Source organism: Mercenaria mercenaria, chromosome 11, assembly GCF_021730395.1.
Source record: "Mercenaria mercenaria strain notata chromosome 11, MADL_Memer_1, whole genome shotgun sequence".
In the NCBI taxonomy this organism is placed as follows: domain Eukaryota; kingdom Metazoa; phylum Mollusca; class Bivalvia; order Venerida; family Veneridae; genus Mercenaria; species Mercenaria mercenaria.
In genome coordinates, this window is record NC_069371.1 from 69,872,769 (window position 1) to 69,886,977 (window position 14,209).

Here is a 14,209-nt window from a genome sequence, read left to right on the forward strand (position 1 = left end):
GGTCAGTTCTTTCCCCCAAGCCAGTACTTGACCTGTCAGGTGGGGGAAGAACTGACTGGTCAAATTCATTTCCCCACCCGACAGGTCAAGTACTGGCTAGGGGGGAAAGAACTGACCAGTCAATTTCTTCCCCCACCTCACAGAGGAAGTACAGGCTAGGGGGGAAAAGAACTGACTGGTCAATTTACTTCCCCCACCTTACTGGTCAAGTACTGGCTACGTAACAGTAATTTCCTTACCTTAGAAGAAATTGAAACAGGAAAAATGCAAATAAAAAAGTACAACAGAAATTAAAATACGTTCATTTAAAAACATTTCTTTGATTTACACAAAATATGAAACATATTTCTTATTTCATATGCAATTTAAATGAAAACCGACTATCAGAAATGAAAACCAACTATCGGAAATGAAAAACAGGCATAAGTATAACCAAGAATAACCAGTTTCAATTCACTAACAGGGAAAATAACTGACTAGCCAGGAAAATTGATGAGGGGGGAGGGGTGGGGGGGGGGAAGAATTGACTAGTTAGTTTTTTCCCCCATAAGAATGATCAAGAGTAACCAGTTGCGATTGGGGGGAAAAAATTGACTGGGGGGGGGAACTGACTAGTCAATTCTTTCCCCCGGGGAAGAAACTAACTAGTCATTTTTTTCCTCGGGGAAAAACTGACTGGGGAAAAAACTGACCATTACACCGGGTTCACCAGTGCTGCTCAAATGCCTTTTACATGAATGACTAATCAAAAATACAATAGTTTTTACAATAACAACTTTTCAATTGATATAATTGTTTACCTTCATCTAAGAGATGAATGTCTCCACTTTACGACACTGGCTTACTCATTCATGGCGGTACTGTGCTGGTTAGTAAGACCTGAAACACAGAGGGCCAACCACCATTATAGACATTAGAGTAATTAGATGCAGAGAGAGCGGCAGTGCAAACCGAGTGACAGAATATGGACTCCAAACCCGAACGCGGAAACCAATGACAACTCGAATACTGAACATAAAAACCGTAAAACAGCAATAATTACAGGAAACTGACAAAGCAATACATTCTAAAATAACAGATACATACATGTACTTCTAAATGCTGCACAACATCTCTAAGTTAGTCTAAGGCCCCAGGATGGAACAACAGGGCTCCCTACAGAAAACAGTCCTGCCCCTTTCACTAGCAATCGTACAGTCAGCTGATCAATTAAACTCCCGCTACATTAGTGAAAATTACTATGCTGAACCCTAAACAACCAATCACTACTTGTTTTGTAGATAATTTTAACCTTTAACCTCTACAGTACTAGTAAATGCTGTATGCTTACGCTGTAAAAAATAACATGGTCAAATCTGGTGTAGCGTGAAATCTGTAAATCATATTATTGACATTTTAGGTTACAAGCTACTAAATTTCAACCCTGCTACATTGGGAAGATAATTTCTTATGTTTAGTAAATATTTACAGATGATTCCTACTTTTTCAAAATATTTGACCATTCTTATGCAAGTCTTTAGGGTAATGAACAGTTCAAACAACAGTTTTGGATTATTAATGTTCTCACTTGCAGGTACTTGGAAAAGAAGAGACTGGTCTTCCCAAGATTTTTCTTCATCTCTGATCCTGCCTTGTTGGAAATACTTGGTCAAGCTAGTGACTCCCACACAATACAGGTAAATTACAATCCTGGAAATTATGTCTCCAACCACACAGTGGTGTGGGAAACATATTGATTTACTCCAGTCTGTGTGTGTCTGTCTGTCTGTGTGTCTGTCACAAAGCTTGTCTGCACTCTAAAGTCAAACATTTCTCATCAGATCTTCACCAAACTTGAACAAAATGTGTTTGCCAATAAATGCTCAGCCAAGTTCGATAACTAGCCAAATTGGCCCAGGCGCTTCAGAATTATGGCTCTTGAATTACCAAAAAATCACTCTGATTTTCTTGCGCGTTTTTGCCCTCAAACCGGCACCTATACTACTTTTAAAAGTAGTATAGGGGTCCTTTTGGTGTCAAAAAAGCACATGTACATGTGCTCTTAGTAAACAGTATATAAAGACTGACTTACTATTAGGATGATTAGGCAGTTGTGGGAGACATGCGCTTTTCTGAAAAGCATCTCTAGTTTGTCTTGTTGTTGTAATACACCTGGGTGAAATCAAGGTCAGCAGTTTGTATCTTTTGCACCATCTTAGAGATGTCGGAATTCCACCTCTCTATTTTGCAGGCTTTCTTAGGTTTGTGCAGTCTAACAGCTTTCTTTGAATGTTTAATTTAATGGCCAGAACTAAAGAAATTTTTATTACTTTTGTTTTGTTGCATTAATTTTGTCTCTACGTCAGTGCAATTGATGTGCTGCTTTATATATTTACATATATCTGCCCATTATACACAGTGGCATAGTATTTCTGTATTACCCAGCTCGCTCAGTATCAGATATTGGTGTTCTTCTTTGTGTGTAAAGTTTCCCAATTGAGTCAGGTGTGAATTACAAAATTGAAGACTGTAATGTGATATCAGTTGTGGGTTAGTTAGACAAGCCACTAGACTGATTAATAAAGAAGTTGTCACAAAATTTTGGAATTTTTCTTTAATTGTACAAAAAAGTGACAAATGCTAATCTATTTTAGAGATTTTCTCAGAGAACTGATTGTAATATTATCATATATTGTAATGATAATAATTGTATATTATGATACTGGACATAGGATATAGACTGGCTATATTTACAATATTAAAAATGAAAATTAAAAAAAATTGTAATTATATATCATAGTCTAGGAGCTAGTATATTGGCTCATCTAATAGTTCTTGAACAATTTTGAGTAAAATTTATAATATATAATGCTTGGAGTTGTAAGTACTCATTTTACAGGATAAGAATATGGTTTTATATGGTATAAGTGATAATGTAAGAATATAATGAAGCATATGACATATTTTTACTACAGGCTCACCTATTGGGAGTTTTTGAGAATGTGAATGAAGTGGAATTCCATGAAAAAGACTATGACAGGATTCTGTCAGTTATCTCAAAGGAACGCGAGAAAATTATGGTATATTCTCTTTTCTTTACAGGGCTTTTCATCAGGAAATTGGGAAGAGGCCTTGGCCTTTCAAATTGGGAAATTTATGCGCGATAATTGTTCAATTTGGGAAAAATTATCAACCGGAAGTAAACATCGAAAGACAAAGCAAATTTATCTCCAATGAAACTTGGATTAAAATCCAGGACATGGAAGATAATGTATTAGACTGGCAATGTGTCACAACTGGTTCTGTGGGCTGTTAGGCTATTGTGTGACAAAAAATCGATACCAGACAAACGCTTCCTCTGGAAATACTAAAACGTAAATAAAATCTTAACCAGCTGTTGCATGATTTGGGAAATATCTCTGCCACAGTTGGGAAAAAATAGTATATTTTTGGATTGTGAAGAGGCCTTTTATAGGCCTCTGTTATGTAAGGATGAAAAGCCCTGCTTTACATTTGTTGTGTCAGTTTTACACATGAGTTCTTGTTAATCAACTTGGGCATGTGTCTGTATGTCCATAAATTTGATATCATAATATGGAAAAAACAAATATGACGATTATTTTTAAATCTAACATAAAATATTTACAAAGCCATGAAACTACCACTAGTTTACATTCTTTTCATTCATTTTATGATGCCATTTTGCATGTTTTGACACCCAGGAAGCTGAGACATGCTAACTTTTGACCTCTGGGTAAATGGAATTTTTGGTAAGAAGTACTTTAAAATAGCACTGTAATCCTGTATTTTTAGCTCACCTGTCACAAAGTGACAAGGTGAGCTTTTGTGATCGTGTGGTGTCCGTCGTCCGTCCGTGCGTCAGTGCGTGCGTGCGTCCGTAAACTTTTGCTTGTGACCACTCTAGAGGTCACATTTTTCATGGGATCTTTATGAAAGTTGGTCAGAATGTTCATTTTGATGATATCTAGGTCAAGTTCGAAACTGGGTCACGTGCCATCAAAAACTAGGTCAGTAGGTCTAAAAATAGAAAAACCTTGTGACTTTCTAGAGGCCATATATTTCACAAGATCTTCATGAAAATTAGTCAGAATGTTCACCTTGATGATATCTAGGTCAAGTTTGAAACTGGGTCACGTGCTGTCAAAAACTAGGTCAGTAGGTCTAAAAATAGAAAAACCTTGTGACCTCTCTAGAGGCCATATATTTCACAAGATCTTCATGAAAATTGGTAAGAACGTTCACCTTGATGATATCTAGGTCAAGTTTGAAACTGGGACACGTGCCATCAAAAACTAGGTCAGTAGGTCAAATAATAGAAAAACCTTGTGACCTCTCTAAAGGCCATATTTTTCATGGGATCTGTATGAAAATTAGTCTGAGTGTTCATCTTGATGATATCTAGGTCAAGTTCGAAACTGGGTCACGTGCGGTCAAAAACTAGGTCAGTAGGTCTAAAAATAGAAAAACCTTGTGACCTCTCTAGAGGCATATATTTCATGAGATCTTCATGAACATTGGTCAGAATGTTCATCTTGATGATATCTAGGTCAAGTTCGAAACTGGGTCACGTGCCTTAAAAAACTAGGTCAGTAGGTCAAATAATAGAAAAACCTTGTGACCTCTTTAGAGTCCATATTTTTCATGGGATCTGTATGAAAGTTGGTCAGAATGTTCATCTTGATGATATCTAGGTCAAGTTCGAAAGTGGGTCACGTGCGGTCAAAAACTAGGTCAGTAGGTCAATAATATGAAAAACCTCTTAGACACCTCTCTATTAGGCCTTAGGTTTTTCTACGGTCTTATGTTTAAAATTGGTCGAATGATTTATATTTTGTTGTGATTAATTAGTGTCAGTTCGAACTGTGTCAACTGCGGTTCAAAACATAGTCATAGGTCCTAAAATGGATAGATACTGTGCCCTCGTTAGAGGTGTCATACTTGTTGAATGATCTTCATGAAATCATGTAATAAATTCAACTGTGATGGATATCTAGGTAGTTTGAAAGCACTGGTCACGTGCCTTAAAAAAACTAGTCATAAGGATTCTTTAATTTACAAAAAACGTGTGACATCTAAGGCATATTTTCATGGGATTCTGTATGAAAGATTGGTCATAAGTCATCTTGATGATATAATTGTCAAGTTTGATACTGGGTCAGTGCGTAAAAAACTAGGTAGTATGTCTAAAAATGAATTAAAAATCTGTTTTGACCTCTCTAGAGCGCATATTTTTCAATGGATCTTCTGAAAATTGATTGAAATGTTCACCTTGATATATATAGTTCAGTTTCGAAACGTCATTCGGTCAAAATAGGTTAGTATGGTATAAAAATAGAAAACTTTGACCGCTTAGAGGCATATTTTTCATGAGCTCATAAATTGTGAGATTTTAATTGATGAATGTAGGAAGTTCAAAACAGGTACGTACTTCGAATTACTGGTCATAGTCAAAAACAGAAAAACCTTGTTACCTTCTTAAGGCTCATTTTTCAATGAGTTGTTCATGAAAATTGGTCATGATTTTTATAATTGATACATACTAGGTCAAGTTCAAAACTAATCACTTATTTAACAAATAATATACAAACATGAAACTACATGTTCATACTTCAAAATGCTTTGTGTCAAGGGTGGAAGACGCTGGAGCGATTCTGGACATCATGTACCTCATTTTTTATCAATTTGAAAAGTTTTCATTAAAATAGAATGCTTCAACATATTCTCAGCAAGTGCTTGTATCGTATACTATGGATTGCTACTAAATTTTTAAAAATGAATGGCTGCTTAAATGTCCTGTCAATTGATAGTCTAAATCAAAATGCTATTTGTAGTACAAAGATGTTACAAATTCTAATACCTGTTGTCATGGTATTAAATTCAGAAAGAAAGTATCTTGCCCTTTTGACATCTGTTTCATGTGCTGTTGTACTATTTTATGTGCTTGATGCATATTTGTATTAATGTTCGTACATTTCAGCTGGAAACTCCAGTGATTGCCAAGGGTAATGTAGAATTGTGGCTTGGAGAACTTCTGAAAGAGCAAATGAAGTCACTACATGGGGTCATTAGAGATGCCTTTAGAACCATTTTTACACCTGAATTTGAGCTTCTAGGATTTCTGAACAACTTTCCAGCTCAGGTATTTAAATTCATTGTAAGAAAAAGAATATAGGGTAAATCATGATATAGATGATACTCATGCAAGACTAAAAATGAAAAGTTTGAAATATTTTACATAATGTCTGGTAAATGGCATTTTTCTTAAACTTTTTCTAGAATCAGAAAAGTTTGTCTGACCTGGCAATGTTGCTACATCCCATTAGGATCAGAAGACAAGCTGACTTTAATATGAGGTCTCATCAGATCAGACCCGTGTTGACTAAAAATTCTTTTGTACCGTCGAAGTGTATTTGGTGGGGGTGTATATGTTTTCAGTTTTACTAAAACTTCAAGGTTAAATTTAATCTGAGACAGACCATCAATACTGAAGAGCCACTTGAAAATAATGTTGAGCATAAAATTAAGTTTTAAACATACTCTTTTGATATAAATGACGATTTAAGTTTCATTATCAAACTCAGCTGAGACTGAAAACGTTTTGTGAACACGGGGCCAGATCACAGTTTTGACTAAAATATGACCTTTTTGTACCCGCCGACAGAGTTGTAAGGGGGGGCGTGTATACTGGTTTCAGGTTTGTCTGTCTGTCTGTCCGTAGACATTATCTTGTGCGCACCAACTCGCCTCATCCCCTTGACACAATTTAATGAAACTTCACACAAGTCATCAGTAACAACAGTAGTTGTGCATGGTGCATGTTACGTTCTTTCAGAAAAAAAAAATTGCAGAGTTAAGGGACTTTGATTTTTGTTACCATACTGTATACATAGACACAATCTTGTGCGCATCAACTCTCCTCATCCCCTTGACACAGTTGAATGAAACTTCACACAAGTGATCAGTAACAACAGTAGTTGTGCATGGTGCATGTTAGGTTCTTTCAGAAAAAAAATTTGCAGAGTTACAGGACTTTGATTTTTGTTACCATACTATATACACAAAGTCTGCATATGCAATCTTGTGAGCGCCTAATCTCCTGAACCCATGGACAGAATTTAATGAAACTTAAAACAACTGATCAGTTGATCAGTATTAACCATAGTTGTGCATGGTGCACATTACGTTCTTTCAGAAATAAATTCTGCACAGTTATGGGACTTTGTTTTTGTTAATATACTATATACATACAGTCTGCATATGCAGTCTTTTGTGTGCCAAATCTCCCAAACCCTGGCACACAATTTAATGAAACTTCACACAAGTGATCAGTACCAACCCTACTTGTGCATGGTGCATGTTACGTTCTTTTAGATAAATATTCTGCAGAGTTATGGGACTTTGTTTTTTGTTACTATACTATATACATAGAGTCTTTATACATACAGTCCACATAATTATGCAGCCTTGTGTGCATCAAATTGCAATGTACTGTGTCAGTGTGTGCGGGGGGTACATTCATCACCTTCAGTGATAGCTCTAGTTCACTTTGAATATGTCCCAAATTGTTTTCCTTTAGTATCTTTGGAATCTTCACTATTAATTTGTTGTTCTTAAATACTAGGTTGGCTTGCTTGGTATACAGATGATCTGGACACGAGATGCAGAAGAGGCCCTTACCTTAGCAAGGTCTGACAAAAAGATTATGCCTACAACTAACCAGAGATTCCTTGATATGCTGAACAGATTGATTGACCAGACTACTCATGATCTCACCAAAGTTGAGAGAGTAAAATTTGAGACACTTGTCACAATTCATGTACATCAAAGAGATATTTTTGATGATTTGGTGTGTATATTTATCTCTTAGTTTTATGATAAAATTGCCTGCATGAATTTCAAATAATTTTAGTTTTCCGCACCTTTTATCAGTGAAAGATTCTTATATTCTGTTTGAATATATTTTGAAAAAAAAGCTTATAAGAATCTTTCAAATGTCTGTCTTTTGAGCACTGTTTTTTATAGCAGGTTCGTACAGTTTTAAAAAGTGCTTGAATTTGAGGTCCTGTCTTAAAAAGTGCTTAAAAATGAAAAATAGTGCTTAAAAGTCCTTCATTTCTGTTGCTGTCTTAAAAACTACTTAAAAAGTGCTTAAATTTGTCTCCAAACTTGCTTAAAAATGAGTTAAAGATGAATAATTTGAATTTGATATTAAAAAAGGACTGATAATTCCCAAAACCACTCATTTCAAATTGGGTTGAATATTAATTAGGTAGAAGTGAGTTCAATTCAGTATGAGTGATTTCCCTTACCCTTACCAATGGTGACAACTGGAAAATGCATGTTCAACAAAAAGTGGCTTATTGCCTATCCGTGGGTGTAAAATTTGGATGATAAACAAAGGCTGTTGCCATTTATGTGATAAGATAATAAACGTTGCCAGTATGGGGGAGAATGACGTCTCATTCAGAAAGTAGTTAGCACATGAGAAATTCTGCATGTTCTGCCGAGTCAAACACATTTACCATAAAAAACTTCTTCCCACAGAAAGAATCAAAGGCAGAACCCACCGAGAATTTCGCCGTTTGCCCTCCTCCAAACACACCAACAGTGATTTATCTTTTGTGACTAGTCCTGGCTTACGGTTGGCATGTGCTTAAATAGTGTTTGAATTTTTGCAGTGTTTGTATGAACCTTGTATAGAAGTGTATGAATATACGCATTCATTCATAAATTGCAGCATGTCAGGCATCTTACACCCCAGGGTGTGATACGAATTTTTCTAGCTCCGGCAAAAACATGGGAAAATCCTGCTGGTCGCAGACTTAATATCACTTGCCCTTCACCAATGTGGGTTTGAGCCTCATTGGGGCATTGAATTCTTCATGTGAGGAAGCCTTCCAGCTGGCTTACGGATTGTCAGTGGTTCTACCCAGGATCATGCCTATAATGAAATAATGCACAGAGGGGCACCTAGCATCTTCCTCCACCACCAAAGCTGGAAAGTTGCCATATGACCTTTAATTATATCGGTGTGAAGTTAAACCCAACAAAACAACTGTCTTGCTTGGAAGGAAAGATTATCTGATATTTGTCTGTAACTGACTTTTTAGACAAGAATGCACATCAAATCCCCAACTGACTTTGAGTGGTTGAAACAGGCAAGGTTCTACTTCAAGGAAGACACTGACTTATGTATAGTACAGATAACTGATGTAGACTTCATTTACCAGAATGAATTCCTTGGTTGTACAGATAGACTGGTAATCACACCACTAACTGACAGGTTAGTCTGTATTTTATGATTAAATGATAAGCATAGATAGACAATATGTCATGCACAACAACCATTTCACTAGCTCAAAGGTCAAGGTCACAGTCCTTGGTTGAACTTAGCCAATTTTCACTACATAAGTGGTCTTCATGTCCAGGCCATACTTTTGACATGCATAGTCCGATTTCATAATTTGACACAATGATAAGCATGGATAGAGGATGTGTCATGTGCAATAACCATTTCACTAGCTCAAAAGTCGAGGTCACAGTCCTTGGTTGAACTTGGCCAATTTTCACAACATATATACTGATAATGTGATCTTCATGTCTGATCCATAACTTTGACATGCATGGTCCGATTTCAAAATAATTTGACACAAATGTTGAGCATGGATAGACGGTGTCTTGCGCAAAAACAATTCACTACCTCAAAGGTTAAGGTCACAGTCCTTGGTTCAACTTAGCCAATTTTCACTACATATACAGATTACTAAATTTTCGGGTTTTCCTACAATATATTTTTTTTAAATAAATTGGTCCAAGGGTCCTTGTTTTAGTTTGTGAGCCGTACCATGCCTGTGACCTTTCTCATGTTGCAGGGGCATCCGTGTCTGTGACAAATTTCTAGTCTAAAAAAATCTTCTCCTTGAAAACTATTGGGCAGATTTACACCAAATATCACAGGAATGATCCTTGGGTGGCCTTCTTTCAAAATTGTTCAAAGAATTGAATTCCTCGCAGAACTCTGGTTGCCATAGGAAAAACTTAAAAGAAATGATTGTCCAAAACCACAAGGCGTAGAGTCTTGATATTTGGCGAGTGACATCAGCTAAAAATTGTTGAAATTATGCCCCTGGGGTCAAAAGAGGCCCCGCCCCAGGGGTCCCAAGTTTTACATAGACATATAGGGAAAATTTGAAAATCTTCTTGTCCGAAACCACAGGTCCTAGGGCTTTTATATTTGGTATGTAGCATCATCTAGTGATCCTCTGCCAAAATTGTTTGAATTATCCCCAGGGTCAAATATGGCCCCACCCTGAGGGTCAAATGATTTATATAGACTTATATAGGGAAAAACTTTGAAAATCTTTTTGTCCAAAATCACAGGGCCTAGGGCTTTGATATTTGGCATGTAACATCAACTAGTGGTCCTCTACCAAGGTTGTTCAAATTATGCCCTTTGAGTGAAGAGAGGCTCTACCCCTGGGGATCCCAAATTTTACATAGACTTCAATAGGAAAAATCTTATTGTCTGAAACCACAAGACTTAAGCCTTTGATATTTGGTATGTAGCATTGCCTGGTGGTACTCTACCATGATTGTTCAAATTATTACCCTGGGATGAAAAGAGGTTCCACCCTGGGGGTCCCAAGTTTAACATAGACTTATATAGGAAAAACTTTAAAAATCTTCCTGTCTGAAAGTTCAAGGCCTAGGCCTTTGATACTTGGTATGTAGCATTGCGGAGTAGTTTTCTAACAAGAATGTTCAAATTATGCCCTTGGGGTGAAAAGAGGCTTCGCTCTGGGGGTCACTTGTTATATGAGTTAATAGGAAAAAATACTTCTGATCATATTTCCTAAACTGTTTAATTATAATTACCTGATAACCCCAAGTAATTAGGGGTCACTTTACTGAGACCTTGACCTACTGACCTACTTTCTTGTTTTTCAAGATACAGACTTGAAATTTGGATGACATATACAGTTTTGCACACCAATCTTAAAACCAAACTTTCAATAACCATGAATGTGACCTACTGACCTACTTCATTTATATTTTAGCATCAGTTTGACATTTAAAACATGTAGCTCTTCTTACTCAGGTGAGCGATCCAGGGTCATCATTACCCTCTTGTTCATGAAAAAGTATTTGTCAAAGAATGTTTACTTGTTTGAACAGTGACACATAATTTTTAATGTTTAGATTTGACAAAATGCTTATATTGTTGAAATTTTTACAATTGGTTGTTTGATATATCATAGTGAAAAATTACTACCTTTTACTTCCTTAAGTACTCTTTCCAGTCATAGCAGTTGGGTAAAGTTTGGTCTTTGCAGATATTTATTTATCTTTGAACTCTTTGCAGCAAAATTGTAAAGCACTAATAGATAATTTGGATTATTTAAAGATGTTACATCACCCTGGCACAGGCACTAGGTATGTCAATGGGAGGTGCTCCAGCAGGGCCTGCTGGTACTGGTAAAACTGAAACAACAAAGGATATGGGAAAAGCATTAGGAAAGTATGTTGTTGTCTTCAACTGCTCAGATCAAATGGATTTTAGAGGATTAGGGCGAATCTACAAAGGTATCAGTAAAGATTGTAATACCTGCATTATATTTTTATCAGATGTCTACCTACAGCGTTCCCACGATACTGGGAATAAGTCTTGGAATTTCGAAAAGTCTGTTCCCAGCGGTCATGAAAATTCCTTGATGTTTATGATATTGGGTTAAAATCACGAAAAAGTCGGGAAAAGTACAAAATTTCAAAGCGATTTTGGTATGAAATTGTAGAAGTTATCCTCATAGTATGTAAATAAAATGGAGCCACTACCACATGTAAGTGTTTATTGATCATGGATACTAGTGATATCTGCATTCATCAACAGTGATTTTAAACAAAAAATTGGCCGCAGTTCATTGAGATTCACTTTACATAAGCTGTCAATAACAGACTAGGATGCTAACTAAAAAGTTAACAATATTTCACTGTGGAACATGGAATGTTTTGTTGCAAAAACCTTGAAAATGGTTGGGAAAAAGTCTGGAATTTGCAATCAAGAAAAAGTCTGAAATTTTACTTGCAGAAAATTGTGGGAACCCTGTTTCTAAATATAAGTTGATTTAATACCATTAAAATAGGAATGTTCAAATAAAGTTACCAAAATGTAATATGGTCTAACTTTCAAACTGTGACTGAATCACATGACAACTGGTGATGCTTGATTTCTTCCAGTTCTGTACTACAGATTTGCAAACAATATTGTTTTATTACAGTAAAATTTCAATAGTGAGTGATGTTTTAATGGCTAAAAAGCAAATTCATAAAAACGTTTTTGCATAACAGGCTTAGCTCAATCAGGATCCTGGGGATGTTTTGATGAGTTTAACAGAATAGAGTTACCTGTGCTGTCCGTGGCAGCACAACAGATCTACATTGTACTCACAGCCAAGAAGGATAGGAAGAAGGAGTTTGTCTTTACAGATGGAGATAATGTAGACTTGAACCCAGAGTTTGGTCTCTTTTTGACAATGGTACAAGTTTTGTAAACTTACAGCTTATTACATATCAGTTCTTTAAGAGTTCTTACTTGCCAACTTCAACTTCTTCGAGGCAATATTGAAAAATTGATTGATGTTTTTACCTTTGTTGTGTTACAGTAATTATAGACCTGAATATAATAGAATAAACTTGGAAGTTTGAGGAAAAGGAAGCCTATTAAAGATAGCATCCTCTTAGACAACTTATTAGTAAAACCAACTGAGTGAAAGTAGAAAGGCCATGTCACAGCTCTTGATTGGTACCATTTTTGTTGTTTCACCACTAAACAAGATATGATGAACTTGTCATCTGTATGATTGTCATTTTCAGCATTTGCCATGCAAAAAGTGAAATCATATATTTGTTCAATAGAGATTTTTCATTGGAACTTTTCACTCAGTCCTACCAGACAGTTTAGTACCATTGAAAAACGGTTTAGTGGGGATGCATTTTAGGTCTCACTGGCCCCTGACCTATTAGAACTACTGATACAAGGTCTTCCCCTCTTGCTACGGAATGTTGCATATTAATTTTGATGGCAATTTTAATGCATTACATGACTGTATTGTCCGCACTAAAAATCAATATCTATTCAACAACTTGATACATCCATGACTGCTATTTTAAGTCATGTTTCCATTAACAACTCTTATAATTTAACATTTATTGGACTTTGATTTTATGGCTTACTATAAATGTTTTATTTTGATTATTTGTTGTAGAATCCTGGTTATGCAGGTCGTCAAGAATTGCCAGAGAATTTGAAAGTACAGTTTAGAACAGTTGCTATGATGGTTCCAGACCGACAAGTAAATATTTCTTCAGATTCTTAATTGGAAAGTTAAATTATTATTTGTATGTAGATATTACTGATCTAGGAAAGCTTGCATTCTTTGAAAAGTAGAGATGTTGTGCATAAGTGGGAAAGTGTATGCTAAAAAGCAATTTTACCATTTATGCTGTCGGCTCACCTTAGCCAATTGTAGGTCTTCTATTGATTCCAGTATGCTTCTCATTCATGATAGAATTTTGCATGGTTTTAAGAAGAAAAGTTAAAACATAGCCTCTTGACTTGATGACTTTTTGAAATATTTATAATCATATATTTAATATTATTATATAGTGATATTTACGGTAACATTGTCATTTAATTCAGATTATTATGAGAGTGAAGCTTGCCTCTTGTGGTTTCCTTGAAAATGTATTACTTGCTCAGAAATTCTACACACTGTACAAACTCTGTGAAGAACAGTTGTCAAAACAGGTTTGTTTCTTATATTCTTAGGTTTGTGCATCTGGTCCATTATAACTGTTTTAGTTTTAGTGATCCCCAAAAATTGGGGGAGTGGGAGTCACTTAGATGTGTCTTTGTCCTTTGTACCATTCAGTAATATATATATTTTTTTGCACATAACTCAAAATTCATTGACCTATGTTTATCAAACATTGTTTTGGATTTTACAACAAAATATGTATTAAAAGGCCTAAAAGTTTGTGTCACAGGTGTCCTGAAAGGTGTTTAACATAAAAGACATGTTATGCAGCATGTGAAGTTATGTACCAAAGGGAACTCTATCCTAGGGACACACTTCAGATTTATATTTAATACCATCAGTATCTTAGTAGTGTCTTTTATTCTACTGCAGAGATTAAAATATTTCAAAACCTC

General features: G+C 35.8%; 1 protein-coding gene across 1 annotated transcript in view; it reads left to right on the forward strand.

The window, feature by feature from the left end:
- The window catches only part of LOC123532722 (dynein axonemal heavy chain 8-like), a 330,542-nt gene that overhangs the window by 168,180 nt on the left and 148,153 nt on the right, over positions 1–14,209 (forward strand). The window contains exons 36-44 of the mRNA XM_053518182.1: positions 1,574–1,676; positions 2,955–3,059; positions 5,978–6,139; positions 7,622–7,846; positions 9,111–9,283; positions 11,405–11,583; positions 12,346–12,533; positions 13,263–13,349; positions 13,697–13,804. Coding sequence (XP_053374157.1) covers positions 1,574–1,676; positions 2,955–3,059; positions 5,978–6,139; positions 7,622–7,846; positions 9,111–9,283; positions 11,405–11,583; positions 12,346–12,533; positions 13,263–13,349; positions 13,697–13,804 — 1,330 coding nt within the window. The remainder of the gene's footprint in view (positions 1–1,573; positions 1,677–2,954; positions 3,060–5,977; positions 6,140–7,621; positions 7,847–9,110; positions 9,284–11,404; positions 11,584–12,345; positions 12,534–13,262; positions 13,350–13,696; positions 13,805–14,209) is intronic.